Here is a 22,847-nt window from a genome sequence, read left to right on the forward strand (position 1 = left end):
TCGTAAGTATAGATTTACCTTTATTAATAAAATGAAAGTTTTTAAAGACAACAGAAATTAAACCAGATATTTTTTGGGAAATTTAATAACTAGAGGAATTAAACGACAAAAAAAAATTATATGGCATATTTTTCGGGTTTTTTCCCAAAGTTTTAATCAAAACACACGAAGAAAAAAGATGTTAGAGAGTTGATGACAAAACAATACGAGTCCATGGATCAATGATCTCAATCAAACACGAGTTGGCATGTTGTTGAAGCTCTTGAAGAAAGTGCCAACTCCTTAATCATCTCAAATTGTCGTTGTACATCCATTTCACATGACGTGATTTTCATAGTCTTGAAGTGAACGACATTTTTTAAGATATAAACTGCAAGATCTCTCTCTCCCGGTGTTCCTCTGTATACTGACCAGTCGAGAGTTTGTAGCCTCGACAACACACATTCAGGAACAGTACTTGGTTGATTCCAGTATTCCATTTCACTAATCTCTTCATGATACTGAGATCAAACAGCAGAATTAGACTAAAACCGTATTGTGCATCAGACTGGAAAAAAAAAAAAAAAGAGTTTAACGAACAAACTTACTGTTGAAGATAAGCTTGAATTAGCTTAAGGAATAAGTTATCCTAATCTCACCGAGTCATGGTTCCCAAAGAGATTAGGATTAGGACTAGTTAGGAGTTATCTAATTATTGTTTTAAATAAAGAATATTAAGAATCTCTTTATATATAAGGAGTTGTTAGGTTGTAACAACACTTGTGAGATTAGAGAGATTAAGGTGCTTTGGTTTTGAGAAGTTTCTAAAGCAATAAACAAGAGTTATTTTTTTAAACTTTGTGTTAAGATTCAATATTTGGTATCAGAGCTTTATTGAATCTTTGCCAAAATACATAATCTTCGTTGAACTAAGATATCATTGATCAAGAAAGAGATGGGAGATATCGTTACCATGACATCCACACCTAAGGAGACAAGCATGTCAAACCTTCAATGTCCGATGCTTACCACCACTAACTATACGGTGTGGGTGATGAAGATGAACGTGATGCTAAGGGTAAAAAAGGTATGGGAAACGGTTGAAACAGGGGAAGCTGACGCTGACAAGGTTGATCTAGCTAAGGCTCTTCTGTTCCAATCTATTCCGGAAACTCTAACCCTACAAGTCGGTAATCTTGCTACACCTAAAGAAGTTTGGGACGCAATCAAGTCTCGCTATGTTGGAGCTGAGAGAGTAAAGGAGGCGAGGCTACAAACCCTTATGTCGGAGTTCGAGAGGATGAGGATGAAAACTACTGATACAATCGACGATTTTGTGGGAAAATTGTCTGAACTTGCGTCAAAGTCAGGTGCTTTAGGCGTAAGCATAGAAGAACCCAAGTTGGTGAAAAAATTTCTGAATAGCCTACCAAGGAAGAAGTACATCCACATCATTGCAGCTTTAGAGCAGGTTCTTGATCTGAACAAGACAAGTTTTGTGGACATAGTTGGTCGGCTTAAGACATATGAGGAAAGAATTCGAGATGAGGAAGATCAAGAGGATGATCAACCCAAGCTTATGTATGCAAATAATTGTCAAGAGGGTTATGACCAAGGACGAAACAGAGGTGCAAGAGGTGGACGATCTGCAGGAAGAAGTAGAGGACGTGGTCGTGGCAACTATCAGAACAGAGATAAGTCTCAGATTGTTTGTTATCGGTGTGATAAACATGGTCATTACGCCTCTAATTGTCCCGACNAATATTTGGTATCAGAGCTTTATTGAATCTTTGCCAAAATACATAATCTTCGTTGAACTAAGATATCATTGATCAAGAAAGAGATGGGAGATATCGTTACCATGACATCCACACCTAAGGAGACAAGCATGTCAAACCTTCAATGTCCGATGCTTACCACCACTAACTATACGGTGTGGGTGATGAAGATGAACGTGATGCTAAGGGTAAAAAAGGTATGGGAAACGGTTGAAACAGGGGAAGCTGACACTGACAAGGTTGATCTAGCTAAGGCTCTTCTGTTCCAATCTATTCCGGAAACTCTAACCCTACAAGTCGGTAATCTTGCTACACCTAAAGAAGTTTGGGACGCAATCAAGTCTCGCTATGTTGGAGCTGAGAGAGTAAAGGAGGCGAGGCTACAAACCCTTATGTCGGAGTTCGAGAGGATGAGGATGAAAACTACTGATACGATCGACGATTTTGTGGGAAAATTGTCTGAACTTGCGTCAAAGTCAGGTGCTTTAGGCGTAAGCATAGAAGAACCCAAGTTGGTGAAAAAATTTCTGAATAGCCTACCAAGGAAGAAGTACATTCACATCATTGCAGCTTTAGAGCAGGTTCTTGATCTGAACAAGACAAGTTTTGTGGACATAGTTGGTCGGCATAAGACATATGAGGAAAGAATTCGAGATGAGGAAGATCAAGAGGATGATCAAACCAAACTTATGTATGCAAATAATTACCGAGAGGGTTATGACCAAGGACGAAACAAAGGTGGACGATCTGCAGGAAGAAGTAGAGGACGTGGTCGTGGCAACTATCAGAACAGAGATAAGTCTCAGATAGTTTGTTATCGGTGTGATAAACATGGTCATTACGCCTCTAATTGTCCCGACAGGTTGCTTAAGCTTCAGGAGATTCAAGACACGGATGAATCTGAAAACCAAGATACTGAAGATTTACTGATGCATGAGGTAGTATTTCTCAATGAGAAAAAGGTTCATCCGAAAAAATTTGAAACTAAGACAGCTGGAGATGATATGTGGTACCTTGACAACGGAGCCAGTAACCACATGACAGGGAATCGAAGTTACTTTACCAAGCTAGATGAGACTGTTACGGGTAAAGTAAGATTTGTTGATGACTCGCGAGTCGATATCAAAGGGAGAGGCTCAATTCTCTTTGTTACTAAGTCAGGCGNCCAAGTTGGTGAAAAAATTTCTGAATAGCCTACCAAGGAAGAAGTACATTCACATCATTGCAGCTTTAGAGCAAGTTCTTGATCTGAACAAGACAAGTTTTGTGGACATAGTTGGTCGGCATAAGACATATGAGGAAAGAATTCGAGATGAGGATGATCAAACCAAGCTTATGTATGCAAATAATTACCAAGAGGGTTATGACCAAGGACGAAACATAGGTGGACGATCTGCAGGAAGAAGTAGAGGACGTGGTCGTGGCAACTATCAGAACAGAGATAAGTCTCAGATTGTTTGTTATCGGTGTGATAAACATGGTCATTACGCCTCTAATTGTCCCGACAGGTTGCTTAAGCTTCAGGAGATTCAAGACACGGATGAATCTGAAAACCAAGATACTGAAGATTTACTGATGCATGAGGTAGTATTTCTCAATGAGAAAAAGGTTCATCCGAAAAAATTTGAAACTAAGATAGCTGGAGATGATATGTGGTACCTTGACAACGGAGCCAGTAACCACATGACAGGGAATCGAAGTTACTTTACCAAGCTAGATGAGACTGTTACGGGTAAAGTAAGATTTGTTGATGACTCGCGAGTCGATATCAAAGGGAGAGGCTCAATTCTCTTTGTTACTAAGTCAGGCGATCGGAAGATTTTGGCTCAAGTTTATTGGATACCAGATCTCAAGAGCAACATTCTTAGTCTTGGACAAGCAACAGAGACAGGCTGTGAGGTTAGAATGAAAGAGAATTACTTGACACTACACGATCGCGATGGGAAGCTTTTGGTGAAAGCAATTAGGTCGCAAAACAGGCTGTATAAAGTTCGTATGGAAGCTGAGAGTAACTTATTGCAGGTCAGAGAAGCATATAATCCTACAAGATGGTATGAGAGACTTGGTCATGTCAATGTTAAGATAATGGAATCAATGGTTAGAAAGGAGCTCATCATTGGAATTCCAGACATGAATTTTGCTACGAAGACTTGCGCATCATGCTTGCTAGGAAAGCAAACGAGGAAGACATTTCCTCAGGCAACACGGTTCAGAGCTGCACGACCACTTGATCTGATCCATGGAGACTTATGCGGTCCGATCTCACCTGCAACAGCAGCACAAAACAAGTATGTATTTGTGCTTATTGATGATCGCTCTCGTTACATGTGGTCTCTGCTTTTAAAGGACAAGAGTGATGCCTTTAATGCTTTCAAAAGGTTTAAAGCCCTCGCTGAGCAAGAAAGTGGAACAACAATTAAAGTGTTCAGGACTGATAGGGGGGGGAGAATTTGTGTCTTTCGAGTTCATGAACTACTGTGCAGAATCTGGCATTCAGCGACATTTAACCGCTCCTTACTCACCACAGCAGAATGGGGTGGTGGAAAGGAGAAATAGAACTCTGCTTGAGATGACTAGAAGCCTTCTAAAGCACATGGAGGTTCCTAATTACTTATGGGGAGAGGCGATAAGGCATTCTACATACTTGATTAACAGAGTAGCCACAAGGTCTCTGTTAGACAAAACACCGTATGAGATGTTTAAAGGAAGAAGGCCGAATTTGGAACACTTACGTGTTTTTGGATGTGTTGGCTATGCACGGGTGGAGTCACAACATCTGAGAAAATTATATGATAGGTCACGTGCATTGGTGCACCTTGGAACTGAACCAGGAAGCAAAGCATACCGACTGTTCAATCCTTCAACACGTAAGATAACAGTAAGTTGTGACGTAACCTTCGATGAAACAAAGAAGTGGAACTGGAATGAGATACAAGGTGAGAAACAAGTCTCAGGGTCCTTTACTGTGAGTTTTGGAAACTTTGGTAACAATGGCTTAAGAGAAGTTGAAGCAGATTGTGAACCAGCTAATAACTCAGAGAATAGAGTCGAAGTGTTGGTAGAAACTCCAGAACAAGAACCTGAAGTAGCTCCACCTGTTCTAAGAAGATCAGTTCGACCGAGTGTAAGACCGAGTTACTTGAATGATTATGTGCTATATGCAGAGGAAGAAGCAGAGCGACTCTTGTTAAGCTTGGATGATGAACCTAGAAATTTTGAGGAAGCAAAGGTGCTAGACGTATGGAGAGAAGCTTGCAATGAGGAGTTGAGTTCGATTGAGAAAAACAAAACTTGGAATCTAGTAGAGTTACCATCGGGTGTGAAGCCAATAGGTTTAAAATGGGTGTTCAAAATTAAAAGAAACTCGGATGGGAGCATTAATAAGTACAAGGCAAGGTTAGTCGCGAAAGGATACGTACAAAAACATGGAATCGACTTCGATGAGGTATTCGCTCCAGTAGCACGACTTGAGACCATCAGATTCATCATCGCGTTGGCTGCATCTAGAGGTTGGGAAGTGCATCATCTAGATGTAAAGATGGCTTTTCTACATGGAGAACTCAGAGAGGAAGTTTTCGTTTCTCAACCTGAAGGGTTTAAGAAGAAGGGAAGTGAAGGGCTAGTGTATAAATTGAACAAAGCTTTTTACAGTCTGCGACAAGCTCTTCGAGCTTGGAATCATAAGCTTAATGAAATTCTTATGGAACTGAAGTTTGTGCGTTGTGCTAAAGAACCTGCTCTGTATCGAAAGCAAGTAGAGGAGCATCTGTTGATTGTTGCAGTTTACGTTGATGACCTCCTTGTTACTGGAAGCAGCTTGAAGTTAATTCAAGAATTTAAGCATGGAATGTCATCTAGATTTGAGATGAGTGATCTCGGTAGATTGACATATTATCTCGGCATTGAGGTTTTGCAAGAGAACAGTGGAATCACCTTGAAACAGGGGAGATATGCGGCAAGAATTCTCGAGGAAGCTGGTATGAAAGAGTGTAATGCAGTTCAAGTTCCAATGGATTCAGGTACTAAACTTTCTAAAGCTTTGGCAGAACAATCTATTAATGAACAAGAGTTTAGAAGGAGCATTGACTGTCTTAGATATCTGACTCATACTCGACCTGATCTGTCGTTTGCTGTTGGGATTTTAAGTCGCTATATGCACTGTCCTAAGAAGTGTCATGGGGTTGCTCTGAAACATGTTTTGAGGTATTTTCAAGGAACCACAAGGTATGGTCTCACGTTCAAGACTGGAGACAATTCGGGTTTAGTCGGCTATAGCGATAGTAGCTACAATATAGATGAAGACGATGGCAAGAGTACTAGCGGACACACTTTTTTATCTTAACGGTTGTCCTATTACTTGGTGTTCTCAGAAGCAGGAGACAGTGGCATTGTCTTCTTGTGAGGCTGAATTCATGGCGGCTACTGAAGCAGCGAAGCAGGCTATTTGGTTGCAGGATTTGCTCGCGGAAGTGACTGGCGAAGCTCTTAAGAGAGTGATGGTTTGTATAGACAACAGGTCATCTATAGCACTCACCAGGAACCTCGTTTTCCACGGTCGCAACAAACATATCCACAGGAAGTACCACTTCATATGTGAATGTGTTGAAAATGAGCAGGTAGAAGTCGAGCACGTTCCTGGTGTTCAGCAGAAGGCAGATATCTTGACTAAGCCTCTTGGAAGAGTCAAGTTCAGAGAAATGCGAGACTTCATTGGTGTCCATGATGTGTCCAACAAGAACTTCAAGCTTATGGGGGTGATTGTTGAAGATAAGCTTGAATTAGCTTAAGGAATAAGTTATCCTAATCTCACCGAGTCATGGTTCCCAAAGAGATTAGGATTAGGACTAGTTAGGAGTTATCTAATTATTGTTTTAAATAAAGAATATTAAGAATCTCTCTATATATAAGGAGTTTTTAGGTTGTAACAACACTTGTGAGATTAGAGAGATTAAGGTGCTTTGGTTTTGAGAAGTTTCTAAAGCAATAAACAAGAGTTATTTGTTTAAACTTTGTGTTAAGATTCAATACTTACATCTATAAGGATAAGGTCTAGTACTTGTAAGCTAGAAGAATCTCTGAGCAGTGGGACAAGTAAATCCGACGAATGCTCTTTGCACATACATATCTCCAAATGTACAAGCTGGTTGAAGACAAAACCTTGACCATACATAGCCTGCGCATAATAGTGAATTTATCATCAATAAATGACTATATTAAACGAGTTTATAAATGGAAACTGGATTACCTCTGAACATTTTGCAAGACGCTTGACAGATGTGATCGATCGAACAACACTCTTGATGTAAGGTAATTCAACATCTAAATCTGCCTCGATCAGGTTTGGCATATTCTCCACCAAACAGTAGTGACTCTTTATATTATGATCTCTCAGTTTAAAATACTTTAACGAAGGAGTGTCTATCACAATCCCATCTATATCATAATAATCAGGTATATAGAGTGATAAACTCAGCAACGATGGGACAACAACAGTTAGCTTTCCCATGGTGTCATACTCACATAGATCCACCAATAAATCATCAAGAACAGGGCAGTTAGATAGAAGCCGGTGAAGAGATTCTTCAACATTAAGGTATCTCACACTTCGAAGATGCATAGTTTTCAGAGAGGGAAGAAAAGCCACTCGAGGAACATCCAAGAGAATATCGCCTTTCAGCTTCAAGATCACGAGCGATTTGCAGGTATACAAGTTACTCGGCAATATGTTTGGCTTCTCCGTATAAGAATCATAAATAATCTCAAGCTCACGTAAGCAGTGAGAAACTGCTATTACAACCCACATCTTGATACTCTCAGGTTTAAGTTTTGAACTACTAAAGTTAAGACGGAAGCTTTCTATAACCGGAGCTCTATGCAATGGCAGATTTTTGTCAAGAAAACACCCTAACCTCTTGCATTCAGAGGGTGAATCATACCTACTATCGTAATCAAGTTTAGGCAACCACATCCAAAGATACTCCCATCGTTTAGACAAAATGCTAGTGGATACAGCAACTTTAGTCGGAACATACAATAATATCTTAATAAGCAGCTCATCACATAACCCGCTGATTCTGTCCATATCTTTCTAAACCACCAAATTACTCTTGTTACTGTTTCCAAGAAGTTCCAACCTAGATAAAGGAAAAAAAACACACACACACACACAAATAAAAACATCTTCAAGACTCAAGAAGCTAAAGAAGTAGTAAAAAGTGAAAAACTCAGACACAAAGAGGACGGAACAAAACCTTAGAGAAAGCTGAAGGCCCCGGTGAACCCGTATCAGAAGATACACGGAAAGTGCCCGAAGAACTGTATAGTAGACTTGAATTTCTGTACTAGGAATCCAGGAAGGTTACATGTAAAATTGGTGTAGACTAGCAACGCGATCTTGTTTAGTCTGTGAATCCCAAAAATCGAAGTCTTCTTATTGCGTTGAGAACACGCTTGGTCTGGCCGTGATAGGATTAGGAGAAGAAAAGTTCTTCAAACAATATCAATAATAAAAGTTATGTCTTACGATCAACGAATCGAAAACCAACAACTAAGAATTGTTTTAAGTTTCTATTATATCTAGAACCTAAATAAAAGGAAAACAGAGACACCGACTAAGCATCAAAAAATAAACCTTAAATCAAAAAGCATCGAAATCGCTAAGCTCAAGGAACGGCGGCAAAACTTTTCTGTTTATATGGTCATGTTCCTGGGCCTGATTATGGGCCGAACTTTCCTGTTAAACTTCTTTTTCTTATTTGGAGTCCTAATAAACACACTTTAAATAATTTTCAAAGATCATACAGACGTTTCATATGACGCTGTTACCTGTTAGTTAATATTGTCCATTACAGAAAGTCCCTAGATAATCTGAAGATATGAGACATGTGGAGAGGCTGGAGACTCTCTAAAGTCTAAGCCGACATTAGTCGAACAAATGAAGACCAACTTGCTAGCTACGACGACTTTTACGAGACATGGAGATGTATATTTGTTGTTCCATGAAGATATATGAACTGAAGCCTCTTGGCTCAAAGTTAATATGGGCTTTCTTTGCAAGCGAGAGGCCCAAATTCTAACCAATCTCCACCAACGCAAGTGGACACAAATCTCTAAGAGAAACAGAGTCAAAATCTCAAGAAAACATATTAGCCTTGTTTCCAGCAAGAAGGCAGAGAAGCAGAGAGAGAGTGTGAGAGAGAGAAAGCAGCAGCAGCTTCTTCTTCCTCCTCTTCTACAAAGCTTTCTCTCATGTGGACTTCATATCCTTCTCTGCTTCTCTCTCTCCACATTTCTAAACCAACATTCTTCTTCTTCTTCTGACACTTAGACCAGACCCAACCAACATTCACCGCCAAAAAATCAAGCACCAACCAAACCAAATCACAATCCGCCGTTAAAGATGCTTCTCCCGAACTTCACAAACACCATTTTCATTCTCTGCCTCTTCTTCTCCACACTCCTCGCCGCTACTAAACCCCTAAATCTCACTCTCCCTCACCAACATCCTTCCCCTGACTCCGTCGCTCTCCATGTCATCAGGTAATCAAAAAGTTCCCATCTTTCTCTCTCTCTCTCTCTCTCCTTTCACATTTTCCCAATAAAAACTAAATCTTTCTTCTTCTTCCTCCTCTAAAATTCACAGGAGTGTCAATGCATCTATGGCAAGAAGACAACTAGGCTCCTCCTCTTCCTCATCCTCATCCTCATCCTCCTCCTCCTCTTGCCGTACCGGAAACCCAATCGACGATTGCTGGAAGTGCAGCGACTCAGACTGGTCATCAAACCGTCAAAGACTCGCCGACTGTTCAATCGGCTTCGGACACGGCACACTCGGAGGCAAAAACGGCAAGATCTACGTCGTCACCGACTCCTCCGACAACAACCCAACAAACCCAACTCCAGGAACACTCCGTTACGGCGTTATCCAAGAAGAGCCCCTCTGGATCGTCTTCTCCTCGAACATGCTCATCAGATTGAAACAAGAACTCATCATCAGCAGCTACAAGACCTTAGACGGCCGTGGATCAGCAGTACACATCACAGGAAACGGATGCTTAACTCTACAATACGTTCAACACATCATCATCCACAATCTCCACATCTACGACTGTAAACCATCAGCTGGATTCGAGAAACGAGGTAGATCCGACGGAGACGGGATCTCGATCTTCGGATCTCAGAAGATCTGGGTTGACCATTGCTCCATGAGCCATTGCACCGACGGGCTTATAGATGCGGTGATGGGTTCAACAGCTATAACGATATCTAACAACTACTTCACGCACCACGACGAGGTGATGTTGTTGGGTCATGACGATAACTACGGGCCTGATACGGGGATGCAGGTGACGATAGCGTTTAATCATTTCGGACAAGGGCTTGTTCAGAGGATGCCTAGATGTCGTAGAGGTTATATTCATGTTGTGAATAATGATTTCACTGAGTGGAAGATGTATGCTATTGGTGGTAGTGGTAATCCAACCATTAACAGCCAAGGGAATCGTTACGCTGCTCCTTCTGATCCTAGCGCTAAAGAGGTACTGTAACTTTAATCTTACTACAAAGTTTACATTTTTTTTTTTGAGTTACCCATATCTAAAAATCTTTCCTTTTTTTACATGTTGTTGTTGTTATTATAATGATGTGGGAACAAACACTTCTTATCTTCGAGAACTTTTTAGGGTTTATTTAGTATGTTTTTGTGGATAGATTTAAAAACCATAGAGACAAATGTGTAGTTTTCATTCCTATGAGTCCAGTTCATATTTCACATGGACAGTTGTTGTGTTGGTCTTTAGCTACTAGGAGGAAAAAAAATATCTTCAAATATCCGGTTATAAGTTTTTATGTAAATGGGAAAAAAAAATGACATAAAGAAAGAAGAATCTTAATTTTTTTATGAGAATTGGGTCTACGAGGAGTGAGAGATAGCGATGGTATGTGTATAGTATAAGTGCATTACAGCCATGTGGGCTGCTGCTTCTTCTTCTTCTCTGTCCTCCTCCACACACTTCTTTTTTTTGTTGTTTTAAGTAGTACCACGCGCTACGACGGGGCGTGGGACAGAGATTGTTTTTGCTGATTTGGTGAAAACAAAAATGCAGGTGACGAAGAGAGTGGACTCGAAAGACGATGGAGAATGGGCGAATTGGAATTGGAGGTCAGAAGGAGATCTGATGGAGAATGGAGCTTTCTTTGTGGCATCTGGTGAAGGAATGAGCTCAATGTACTCTAAAGCTTCTAGTGTGGACCCTAAAGCTGCTTCTCTCGTAGACCAGCTCACTCGAAACGCTGGCGTTTTTGGCGGTCCCAGGTACTACTACGACTACTTTTTTGTTTTTACCCTTTTTAATGAGAACATTTTATTAAAGAAAAAATGAAGCATGATCTTATACTACTAATTAAAATTAGCTGTGAAGGAGCCTATGATTTGCTATTGTCGTTAAGTCCAAGCCACTGATAACAACCCTATTTTTTTTACTATTTTGGTTTGTGTTTTTTAGTCTCTCTATTTTATAGTCTTGTTCTTGTCACTACGTGTTATATAATAAGGGGTTTTGAAAATTGTCTAGGTCGAATTTAAGTTGTCATACTAGTGTAGAATATTTTGGTCCTTAGTTTTATTGAGGTTTTAAGTTATAGTTTTAAAAATTATTCCTAAAATGAAGATATGTAACTAGAGTATTATTAGTTGGAAATTTGGTAAATCATTACTAATTCGAATCTGAATAAAAGAATCTCTCATTGAGAGAATGTGAGACAATAGGATTTTGGCAGTATTCCAAAATTCCAAGTAGAGAGAGTTGCACGTGATCGTCTGCTTGGGGAACCGACCAACTTGACTAATGTCTCTACCCACTTGCCTATTTTTCATATTTTACTACTTTATTCTTTTCGAGTTTCCATCATTTTTGTTTGTCCCTTTAGGATTATTGGGGGCGGTCTAAATGTCTGTCATATTGTGTTAATTAAGATCTTGATGCAGCTACATTTTGATACATCAAATCTAATTTATTTGTCATTCTATAATACAAAAGCCAACTAGTTTTTTTTGGGAGTAATGATGTCATTTTGAGTTAGAGTTAGAGGGGACCATTGCGTAGAAAGATGATTCCTTTTTCTATGGATACATAAAGTCCTTTTAAATCGCATTAGTTAATGTATCCTTTTTTGACCTTTAACGTATAATCAAATCTTATATAACTTTCTGAATTCTGATGAGATATTTTTTTTGGTGAGTACAGGGATGATCAAGGTCAGAGTGGCAATTCTTATTCACCGTTTGGAGGTGAAGGCAGCAGCAGCGGCGGTGGAGGGATTGGTGATATGAGTGGTATGGGCGGTACAACAAGAGGAAGTAGTAGCAGCAGCAGCGGCGACGACAGCAATTTCTTTGGGATGATATTTGGAAGCCATGCACCGCCGCCGCAGCCGCGTTTAACGTTATTGTTTTCTTTGTTAATGATTTCGGTTTTGTCATTATCATCAACTCTATTATTGTTGTAGAACGAATGGATAACAAATAGGATTTGAACCGTTCAAATTGATTGGTTTTTGGTGTAAAGTAGCTCTCTCTCTCTCTCTCTCTCTCCATTATTTTCTTACTTTTCTTTTTGCAACAATGCAAAACCGGAAATGGAAATGGAAATGTGAAGGCAACGTCAAAGACGAACTTTGTCTCATCCAATCAAATGCATTGGTTCATCAGGAGGATGTAACATCTTCATCTTTCTATTACTCAACTTTTTGTTTCCATGTCCATTGTCCACTACCTTTTTATTTCATCTTCACGAATACTACGTTAAAAAGTGCTTTGTACAGTGTGTTTGAAAATATAGAACAACAAACCAATGAACTACAAGTCCAAGTCAAAATCAGTGTCTTCATTAAAAAAAAAAATATGAGTCAGGACTCAGGAGTAGTTAAGAAACACACTTGTAGTTCCTACCAAGTTTTGCAGAAGCAGCAATGAACAGCACTAAATTTTTATCTTCTATGACATGATCTCGTCGGCGACATGTGGATTAATATTCCCGGTCGCCATTTACAAGAGACCCAAAAAATAAGAAAGAACAAACAAACAACCCAATTATTAGAGTGTTTCTAAAAAAACATTACTTTTGATAAGAAAAGAAAGAAAAAAAAAGATAGCTAAGAAGTCATCAATGTAGCCTTTAGTTAAGCAGCTAGAGAAGCAGCTTCTTCAAGTTTCTTCCATGTCAATTCTCTTTGTTCCAACATTACGCATGCTTTAGCTTCGTTCTCGGCGTGTTGTTTCTCACACTCCTCAAAAAGATCAGTGTCCATCTCAAGAAACATTCTTCTAACGTTCTCAGATAGACCGTGCACCGCTTGGTTCCAATGTCCTTTCATGTTCCTCTCCAATGCTTCAAATATTATAGGGAAGATCACGTCTTTGTTCTGAGCAATCAAGCCTACGATATGTTCATTGTTCCACAAGAAAAGAGCTCTCTCTGCCACCTGCACTCCTCACATCTCTTATAAACAATGAAAACACTTAATTTATAGCTCAAAATGTATTTGACTTGTTGTATCAAAAAGAAACGAACCTGGAAGTGTGCGCTATTAAGACATTTCCCAATCTGAGTAAACAGAGGAACAACACATTGCTGAAACTCAGAGGGCTCTGTAGCATCCAAGACTTCTTCCAACTCTCCCAAGAACAGAACCTCCTTTTGACAATTCGTAAGCGGCCAAAACTTCAACAAGCCTCGGATCACGGAATCAGCCAACTTGTAATCCTTCTCCACAAACTGTGTCACGCAATACGACAACTGCTGGTGGTAGATGGAGATACTCTTAGACTTATGTAGTGGCAAAATAGCTTTCACAAGATACAACCTATGCTCCTCTCTCATAGGTACTGTAAACCCATTGATCACACTTCCTAGGATCTCCAACAACTCACCAACACCAATGCACCTCTCAGTCTCATACAAGAACTTGTAGAAAACGTTATAAATCGAACACCTGATAAAAGGGCGGTGAAATATAAACTTGCCGTAGATCCTATGAAGCACAGTTTTCAAATACTCCCTCTCCCTAGGATCCTCAGAGTCAAACAAATCAAGTAACCTCGAGACAAAGGTGTGATTGATGAACTTTTTCGCAGTCTTAGGCTCGATTTCGGAAGACACGACGTACCGCAAAAGAAGCTCGTAAACGAGCTGCAAATGAGGCCACCATGGCTCAAGATAAGGCTCTTCTTCTTCAGGATCATTCCCTTCAGGAGGAGCTCCAGTGTTCTCATGATGCGCAGGTGGGAGACACCGGAATATGTTAGCTGAAACCATTCGTATAAGCTCACTCTGCATCGTCTCATTGACTTTACCAGAGGAAGAGTGAAGGAAATCAACCAATTCAAGAAGCGTCTGCCTTTTGATCTCTTTCTCACGTGGCATTATCAGAGTATCAGAGAAATCACAATGGCAAGAACACATGTGAGCCTTCTTCATGAAGAGGAGAGGCCGATCTGAGGAAGACACGTCTTTTAACAGAGGAAGCACTTCGAGGGTCGGCGTTGTTGTGAACATTGGGTGGTTTGGTGTCTGAGAAGGAGAAGAAGCCGTCGTTTGAGACTCGCCATTCGAAACAGAGGATGCGGTGGTGGGTGCAGTGCGGCTGCTGCGGACGACGTTGTTGGTGGAAGGGTTGTTATCTTGGTGGTGTTGATCTGATTTGTTGAATTTTTTCTGACCCAGTTTAATGATTTTGTTGAACATCTTCGATTTTTTTTTTTCTTTTGGGTTCAATAAAAACGTAACCTTTTTTGGATTGATTCAGAACCCTGTAAAAAGAATAAACGTAACCAGAAAGATTCGTCGTTGATTGAAACGAATGATGGAGGAAGAAAGATTATATAATTTACCTCTGAAACGTTGAATGGATCGGAGAATCTGAGAAAGAAGCGAAACATTTAGGCCGAAACCAGAAACACCGTGAGAAAGAAGATTTGATGTAAGAATGAAGGAGGAGGAGGATCAAGTTTGGGGACATGTATTTTTAACCATGTATTGAAAGCTTTGCATAAAAGTTATATAAATAAGATGCAACTTCATAAAACAAATATTATGATTGGTTAGAGAAATTTTAAATGGGAAGACTAAGTACATGTAGAATCTGTTGTAAAACATTTGGAGTGGACTTCCATAACCGGGCCATACATGTCCAAGACCACAAAGGCCCATCAGCCATATTGTCTTAGTCTAAGTCGGTTTATGTTTAAGCCTTTGCTTTACTATGTAACCTCTAAACGATTGAATCAATAATAAGATAAGAGAGAAACTTCCTTCGATTTCTCTAACTTTCATAACACGTTATCAGCACGAAAGCTCTAAACTCCAACTGAGAAAAAGTTTCTAACCCTGAACTGTCGCCGCTCATAAACCCTAGTTCGTCCAAGTTCCTAACCGGATCTAGTTCGTGATTCAAGCTCGACGATCGGTACCTATTCGTGATCAATCCTTGTTTGTGACTAGTTCCTGTCCGAAGATCAGTTCGTGTTCAACCTGTGTTCGTGATCGGTTCGTGTGTTCATCTAGTTCGAGTTCGAGGTTTGTGATCAAGCTAAAAGTAAAACCAAGGTCTTTAGCTCCCGGTTCAATTCCAGTCAACCTCCAAACGGTGGAAGGTAAATAAATCAAACCCCCTTAGAACCTATGAATCGAACCTGATCTCTTAAATCTAATGGAACCATAAAATCTACAAGTAAACAATCAACAAATAAAATCCTAAGCTTTTAGACCCTAAAACTCTAAAACTCTTAAAACTTTAAAATCGATTGCTGTGAGGTTTAGGGCTGCTTAGATTGTTTGAAAATTGAACCAATTATGCTATGATTAAAATCTGGTTGTGTTTTGATTGTTTGCTTGTTACATGAGAACCTTAGAACTAAAACCAAAAATTCTAAAATTAATCTGGTTGTTCTAGGTTGTTTAAATCCGATTGTTATTGTTGTTTGATTGCTTGTAAATTCGGTTGCATGAAAGCTTTAGAACTAGAAATTTAAATTCGAAATTCATAAGAGAAATTGTTAAGCAGCTTGTTCTAAGTTTAAAGCCGATTATCTATGGTTGTTTGTTTAAAAATCAAAACTATAATATTAAATCTTAAAAATCGGATTTGCTCTATGCTTGCATGAAAAAAAATTCAAATCATAAATTAGGATAACTCCCAAATTAATTCTAGTTATTATCCTAAAAGCCTAGAAAAATATTTCCTGAATTTAGTCTTAATCCTAACTATAAAAGGAATTTAATCTAAGAAAAGAAAATTTTAAGAAAAAGGAAAACTTTGCATGTTAGTTCATATATTATCTAGGATTGTTGTTTTTTTTCATGCATGATCCACGAAATTTGAGTGTAATAGAGTGGCATGGTTTGGTCTCAAATACCGCATGGCCCTAAGTGATTGGCATGGTTCGGTCTCAAATACTACATGGCCTAATATTGATTGCATGGTTCGGTCTCAAATACCACATGCTAATGATCGGATGTTTGTTTTGTATTATGCAGATGGCAAAGCTCAACAACCTCTCCTATGGTACCCTTAATGTCTCTGGAGACAACTACTTGCAATGGGCTTTGGACACTAAGATCCATCTGAAATCAAAGGACTTATGTGAATGCATTGAGGATGATGTTGAATGTGCCGAAAAGGACAAGTACAAGGCAATTATGCATATACGCCACCACCTTGCTGAGAGTCTCAAGAACCAGTACCTCACTGTTGAAGATCCTCTTGACCTTTGGACAGAGTTGAAAAACAGATCTGGACACCAAAAGACAGTGCTCCTCCCAAAGGCTCAATCTGATTGGAAAAAACTAAGGAGCCAGGACATCAAATCCGTGGATGAGTATAACTCAGAGCTATTTAAGATAGTCTCAGTCCTAAGGTTATGTGGTACCGAGGTTACTGAGAAGAACTTGCTAGAGAAGACATTCTCAACCTTTCACACTAATAACATACTGCTTCAACAACAGTATCGTGAAAAGGGGTTTAAGACATATGCACGTCGCATCTCTTGTTTGCTGCTTGCTGAGCAGAACAATGAGCTATTGATGATGAATAATGCATTGAGACCTCCTGGTACAGCTCCATTACCAGAAGCACACAAGGTTGACATGACAAAGAAAAACCCCATAGAGCCAAAAGAGCCCAAAGAGACTAAAGAGTCTAACTATGTACATAGGGGCAAATATGGTCGTGGCCGTGGAGGAAGTGGACGTGGTGGTCCTGGTCGTGGGAACTACCAAGGACACAATTTTGGTGGTCAAGACCGTGGAAACCGATTAGGCTTCGGCTGTGGTCGGAGTAGAGGCCGCGGGACATTTAAACCGCAACATAAGACCAAGTCCACTTGTCATAGATATGGTATGGAGAACCATTGGATAAAGACATGTAGAACTCCAAAGCACCTTGTTGATCTCTATTAAGAGAATTTGAAAAAGAATCCAGAAGCTAACCTGGTTCATCTCAATGGTGAAGGTGATTTCGACCATGAGAAGGATGACATGTTGGATTATGAAACATCTGATTGTTTGAAAGAGGATAATTAAACTCAAATGTGGTCTTGATTTTATTTTATATTTTATGCTTTGCATTTGATTGGATTAATGTTTGGATTATTATTTTTGGTTTAAATTCAATTATTTTATTTTCCTTCAATATATATTTGCTTGTTTTATTAATTTAAGTTTAAAACATAAATTCTTGTCCATTATAGAAATGGCTGAGGACAAGAATATACTTGTGGTTGATAGTGGATCAAGCCACACAATTTTGAAGGACAAGAGATATTTTGTTAATCTCATAATAAAAAATACCAATATTAGTACAACTGCAGGTATAGCAAGCCTTATTGAGGGCTACGGCCAGGCTCATATTTTAATACCTAATGGCACACATCTTGAAATAAGTGATGCCTTATATTCACCCAGCTCAAAGAGAAGTTTATTGAGTTTTAAGGACATTCGTTTGAATGGTTTCCATGTTGAAACAAAGGGTGAAGGAAACAAAGAATTCCTATATATTACTGAAATCACCCAAGGACATAAGAAAGTCCTAAAGTCTATACCCGCACTAGCCACTGGTCTTTATCATGCTAAGATTAATATGATAGATGCTAATTTGGCAATGAATAAAATGTTCAATGAACAATTCACTTTATGGCATGACCGGCTTGGTCATCCGGGTTCGAACATGATGCGTAAGCTAATTATGAATTCTAATGGGCACACTCTTAAAGAGAGAAAAGTTATCCCTAAACATCTCACGTGTGTAGCATGTGCACAAGGGAAACTTATTATAAGGCCATCACCAGTGAAAGTCATTAAAGAGACTTTAAATTTTCTACAAAGGATACAAGGAGATATATGTGGACCAATACACCCACCTTGTGGGACGTTTAGATATTTCATGGTCCTTATTGATGCATCGACCAGATGGTCGCATGTTTGTTTATTGTCAACTAGAAACCTTGTGTTTGCTAGATTGCTGGTCCAGATTATACGTCTGCGAGCCCACTTTCCAGATTTTCCACTTAAGACTATACGTCTAGAAAATGCTGGTGAATTTACATCCCAAGCGTTTAATGAATATTGTATGTCCATGGGGGTGAGTGTGGAACATCCTGTGGCACATGTCCATACACAGAATGGATTAGCTGAATCCTTCATTAAACGTATTCAATTGATTGCTCGGCCATTGCTTATGAGGTCGAAGCTTCCTGTGTCGGCTTGGGGACACGCAATATTACATGCAGCTGAGCCTATACGCATCATGCCATCTAGTGAACATAAATATTCACCATCCCAATTATTAACGGGTCATGAGCCAGACATATCCCATCTAAAAACATTCAGGTGTGCCGTTTATGTACCAAGATGGGACCTCAAAGGAGGATGGGAATATATGTTGGATATGATTCTCCCACCATAATTAAGTATCTTGAGCCAACTACGGGTGATTTATTTAAGGCCAGATACGCGGATTGTCAGTTTGCTGAATCCGAATTTTTCTATGTTGGGTGGAGAGACAAACAAGCTGGTCAAAGAAATATCATGGAATCAAACATCCTTAAATTGGCAAGATCCTTGGACTCTAGCATGTGAGGCAGAGGTCCAAAAGATTATACATTTGCAAAAGCTAGCTATTCAATTGCCAAATTCCTTTGTTGACCCAAAGAGAGTAACAAAATCGTACATACCAGCTTGTAATGCACCAATACGTATTGATGTTCAAAAGGAACACAATAATCAAGTTGCTACAAAGTCTAAGGCCCGTTTGAAACGTGGTAGACCATTAGGTTCCAAAGATAAGAACCCTCGAAAATTTAAGAAAGGTGCAAAAAAATTGAGGTTAAGGAAATTATAGACATCGCCGCGGCAAATCCTAAGGTACCGAATGAGGTTTGGGACGCTGAACCTCAAGGACCTGAAGGTATTGATAATAATGAGATCTCAATCAATTATATCATGTCTGGAATACAATGGAACCGTAAGAATGTCGACATTGATGAAATATTTGCATATAAGGTATCACTTGAGATAAATGAGGATCATGAACCCACGTCTATATTAGAGTGCACTCAAAGTAAAGATTGGTTAAAATGGAAAGAAGCCATTGACGTGGAGTTAAACTCTTTGAAGAGGAATGTGTTTGGTCCGATCTTAAGGACACCATTCGATATAAAGCCAGTTGGACACAAGTGAGTCTTTGTAAGAAAGAGAAATGAGAGTAATGAAATCGTGAGATATAAGGCATGACTTGTAGCACAAGGATTCTCTCAAAGACCAGGAATAGATTATGAAGAGACATACTCCTCTGTGATGGATGCAACGATTTTTAGATATTTAATAAGTCTGGCTATAAGAGAAAAACTGGATTTGCGGTTAATGGATGTTGTACCCGCATATTTATATGGTCCACTGGAAAATAAAATTTATATGAGATTACCAGAGGGTATTGAGCTCAAAGATAAGAGTGGTTCTCGAGAACAATATTGCATAAGGCTAGACAAATCCCTTTATGGACTGAAACAAAGTGGGCGAATGTGGTACAATAGACTAAGTGAGTACCTAGCCAAAGAGGGCTATAAGAATGATCCCATCAGTCCATGTATTTTTATAAAAAGGTTTGCAAACAAAGGGTTTGTAATTATAGCAGTATATGTGGATGATTTAAATATCCTAGGAACCTCTGGGGAAATCACCCAAACAGTTGAATATCTCAAGTAAGAGTTTGAAATGAAAGACCTAGGCAAAACTAAGTTCTGTTTGGGATTGCAGCTTGAGTACATAAATGATGAAATCCTTGTGCATCAAATGGCATATACTGAAAAGGTATTCAAGAGGTTTAATATGGACCAAGCTGACCCATTGACTAGCCCAATGGTTGTAAGGAGCCTTGATTTGGATAAAGATCCATTCGGTCCAAAGAAGGACGATGAAGAGATTCTCGGTCCGGAAGTGCCATACCTCAGTGCTATAGGAGCGTTAATGTTCTTGGCTAGCCACACTAGACCGGACATATGTTTTGCCGTGAACCTCCTAGCAAGATTTAGTTCTTGTCCGACCCAAAGGCACTGGAATGATATCAAACATGTGTTATGTTACCTACAAGGGACGACAGATTTGGGTTTATATTATACTAACTATAACAAAGAAGGTTTAGTTGGTTTTTCTGATGCAGGTTACTTATCGGATCCACATAATTCAAAGTCTTAAACCGGTTATGTGTTTACACTCAGTGGTACGGCGATTTCGTGGCGTTCTATGAAGAAGAGCATTGTGGCCACTTCGTCTAATCATGCAGAAATCCTAGCTATTCATGAAGCTAGTCGTGAGTGCATTTGGTTGAGATCGATGACTCAACATATCAGGACAGAATGTGGCATGGCCGACGATAAGGAAGCAACGGTTATATATGAGGACAATACGACCTGCATCGCACAGCTTAAGGAAGGATATATCAAGGGAGATCTGACGAAGCACATCTTACCCAAGTTCTTCTTAACACATGAACTACAAAAGGCCGGAGAAGTTCAAGTGGTACAAGTTCAATCCTGTGACAACTCAGTCGATCTCTTCACCAAGTCTTTACCGACATCGACGTTCAAGAAGCTCACACACCAGATTGGAATGCAGAGACTTAAGAACTTCTAGTAATGCTTAGAACAAGGGGGAGCAATGCGCGATATACTCTTTTTCTTTCACCATGGTTTTGTCCCACTGGATTTTCATGGTAAGGTTTTAATGAGGCAGCACCCCCAAGCATATTGCACTGATCCCTTAGCATCGGCACAGTTATGTCATCCGAGAGGGAGTGTTGTAAAATATTTGGAGTGGACTTCCATAACCGGCTAATACATGTCCAAGACCACAAAGGCCTATCAGCCATATTGTCTTAGTTTAAATCAGTTTATGTTTAAGCCTTTATTTTATTATATATGTAACCTCTAAACGATTGAATCAATAATAAGATATGAGAGAAACCTACTTCCATTTCTCTAACTTTCATAACAGAATCTAATTTTTCAAAGATTCTTCTTTTCAAATCTATAAATTTAGATAGTAAACTTTATTTTGTTTTCAAACGGGTGACGATGAAATAAAATACAATATCTGCTATCTGTTGTGATATATGGGCCGAAGCCTCTATCAAATATAATCAACCAGTGGCTTGCTATAAGATCCGGGTAATTTGGCACCACCAATTTGAACTCTCTGACTCTGACCATATAATATCTATAGACTCTAGCGTACCAATTTAGCAAAGAACACAGTGTGCCACTGTCCGATGGTAAAACCTAACGTATAACTTAATTTGATTTATCACTAAAAGAAACCAAATTGACCAGGCTATACGTTTTTTTTCTTTCCTTCTAGACTCAAATACTAAAACGTCTGATTTATAACTTCTGGATGACATAAACACGTGTCACGCAGCTTCATTGTGTAACACTAGGTTACTACATGCAGACATCCCACGTGTCTCTACTCTGCATGTATCTCTCCAACACTTTCGTTACCTTAAACTTATGTGTGTAATCAATCATCTCACTCTTTATATAACACACAAAGCCATCGAGATCTCTGGGGACTAACTAAGGCCACCTCAAATCAAAGACCTATCCATAACAGCGATCGATCATGGTGGCTAAAGCCTTAGCACAGCTAATAACATGCACCATCTTCTTCTGCCACGTCGTAGCTTCCATAGATGACATGATCACCATACGCCAAGTCACGGACGGTGGTCGTCGAGTACGCCCGACTCTGAATCTACTCGGAACCCACACGGAGAGCAAGTTCCAGGTTTTTATGTCCGATTACGGCAAGAGCTACTCCACTAGGGAGGAGTACGTCCACCGCCTTGGGATATTCGCCAAAAACGTCCTCAAGGCGGCTGAGCACCAGATGATGGACCCCACCGCCGTCCATGGAGTCACGCAGTTCTCTGACCTCACGGAAGATGAGTTCAAGCGGATGTACACTGGAGTAGCCGATGTGGACCGCGGCAGTGGCGTTACAGTTGGAGCGGAGGCACCAATGGTTGATGTTGAGGGATTGCCTGATGATTTTGACTGGAGGGAGAAAGGTGGAGTTACCGAGGTCAAGAATCAAGTATGTTCTTTCTATCTACGAGTGTTACATATATATAACTTGTCTAAAGGCTTTGATTACATATTTGATTGCAACGTAGAAAGAATATAAATTATGACCTGTCTGTTTTATTTTGTAGTTAGGCACGTAATTTACTAGTAGATTTAGAGTATTCTCAAATTAATGTTGCTAATTGTCACCTGGTTTCGTAGTTAATTGATATGTAGTTTCATAGAGAATTGTCTCTAACTATAATTTAGATTTGGGCTTAATTAATTGGATTTGAGAATATTGTCAATGGGTTTCTAACTACATGGTCATGGTGTGTGTGGATGTGAAGGGTGCATGTGGATCGTGCTGGGCATTTAGCACAACAGGAGCAGCTGAAGGAGCCCATTTTGTCTCCACCGGGAAGCTCCTCAGTCTTAGCGAACAACAACTTGTCGATTGTGATAAAGCGGTCTGT

At 39.6% G+C, this 22,847-nt stretch overlaps 4 protein-coding genes across 4 annotated transcripts in view; 2 read left to right on the plus strand and 2 right to left on the minus strand.

Moving 5' to 3' along the window:
- LOC104781360 (FBD-associated F-box protein At4g10400) lies at window positions 219–7,844 on the minus strand. Its single transcript, XM_010506019.2, has 3 exons — window positions 7,003–7,844; window positions 6,790–6,930; window positions 219–500 (listed from the first exon to the last, which is right to left on the minus strand). Exons 1-3 carry the CDS (start codon window positions 7,837–7,839, stop codon window positions 228–230), a joined length of 1,251 nt encoding a protein of 416 aa, XP_010504321.2. The 5' UTR covers window positions 7,840–7,844; the 3' UTR covers window positions 219–227.
- Window positions 8,892–12,324, plus strand: LOC104781362 (probable pectate lyase 13). Its single transcript, XM_010506020.2, has 4 exons — window positions 8,892–9,296; window positions 9,400–10,294; window positions 10,862–11,070; window positions 12,002–12,324. Exons 1-4 carry the CDS (start codon window positions 9,157–9,159, stop codon window positions 12,261–12,263), a joined length of 1,506 nt encoding a protein of 501 aa, XP_010504322.1. The 5' UTR covers window positions 8,892–9,156; the 3' UTR covers window positions 12,264–12,324.
- On the minus strand, window positions 12,614–14,804 carry LOC104781363 (serine/threonine protein phosphatase 2A 57 kDa regulatory subunit B' epsilon isoform). The gene is made up of 3 exons (XM_010506021.2): window positions 14,647–14,804; window positions 13,328–14,565; window positions 12,614–13,238 (listed from the first exon to the last, which is right to left on the minus strand). Exons 2-3 carry the CDS (start codon window positions 14,498–14,500, stop codon window positions 12,936–12,938), a joined length of 1,476 nt encoding a protein of 491 aa, XP_010504323.1. The 5' UTR covers window positions 14,501–14,565; window positions 14,647–14,804; the 3' UTR covers window positions 12,614–12,935.
- Window positions 21,849–22,847, plus strand: part of LOC104781364 (probable cysteine protease RD19D) — a 2,163-nt gene continuing 1,164 nt past the window's right edge. The window contains exons 1-2 of the mRNA XM_010506024.2: window positions 21,849–22,402; window positions 22,722–22,847. Of these exons, the coding sequence (XP_010504326.1) occupies window positions 21,929–22,402; window positions 22,722–22,847 (600 nt within the window). The 5' untranslated portion in view covers window positions 21,849–21,928. The remainder of the gene's footprint in view (window positions 22,403–22,721) is intronic.

The sequence above is a fragment of the Camelina sativa genome, chromosome 4 (genome assembly GCF_000633955.1).
Source record: "Camelina sativa cultivar DH55 chromosome 4, Cs, whole genome shotgun sequence".
Classification (NCBI taxonomy): Eukaryota; Viridiplantae; Streptophyta; class Magnoliopsida; order Brassicales; family Brassicaceae; genus Camelina; species Camelina sativa.

Coding starts and splice junctions, on each gene's coding strand:
- LOC104781363 (XM_010506021.2), bottom strand. CDS start 14,500: ATGTTCAACAAAATCATTAAACTGGGTCAGAAAAAATTCAACAAATCA. Junction 13,239..13,327: donor TTAATAGCGCACACTTCCAG/GTTCGTTTCTTT, acceptor TGAGGAGTGCAG/GTGGCAGAGAGAGCTCTTTT.
- LOC104781362 (XM_010506020.2), top strand. CDS start 9,157: ATGCTTCTCCCGAACTTCACAAACACCATTTTCATTCTCTGCCTCTTC. Junction 9,297..9,399: donor GTCGCTCTCCATGTCATCAG/GTAATCAAAAAG, acceptor TAAAATTCACAG/GAGTGTCAATGCATCTATGG. Junction 11,071..12,001: donor GGCGTTTTTGGCGGTCCCAG/GTACTACTACGA, acceptor TGGTGAGTACAG/GGATGATCAAGGTCAGAGTG.
- LOC104781360 (XM_010506019.2), bottom strand. CDS start 7,839: ATGGACAGAATCAGCGGGTTATGTGATGAGCTGCTTATTAAGATATTA. Junction 6,931..7,002: donor GTCTTGCAAAATGTTCAGAG/GTAATCCAGTTT, acceptor TATTATGCGCAG/GCTATGTATGGTCAAGGTTT. Junction 501..6,789: donor TAGACCTTATCCTTATAGAT/GTAAGTATTGAA, acceptor GTTTGATCTCAG/TATCATGAAGAGATTAGTGA.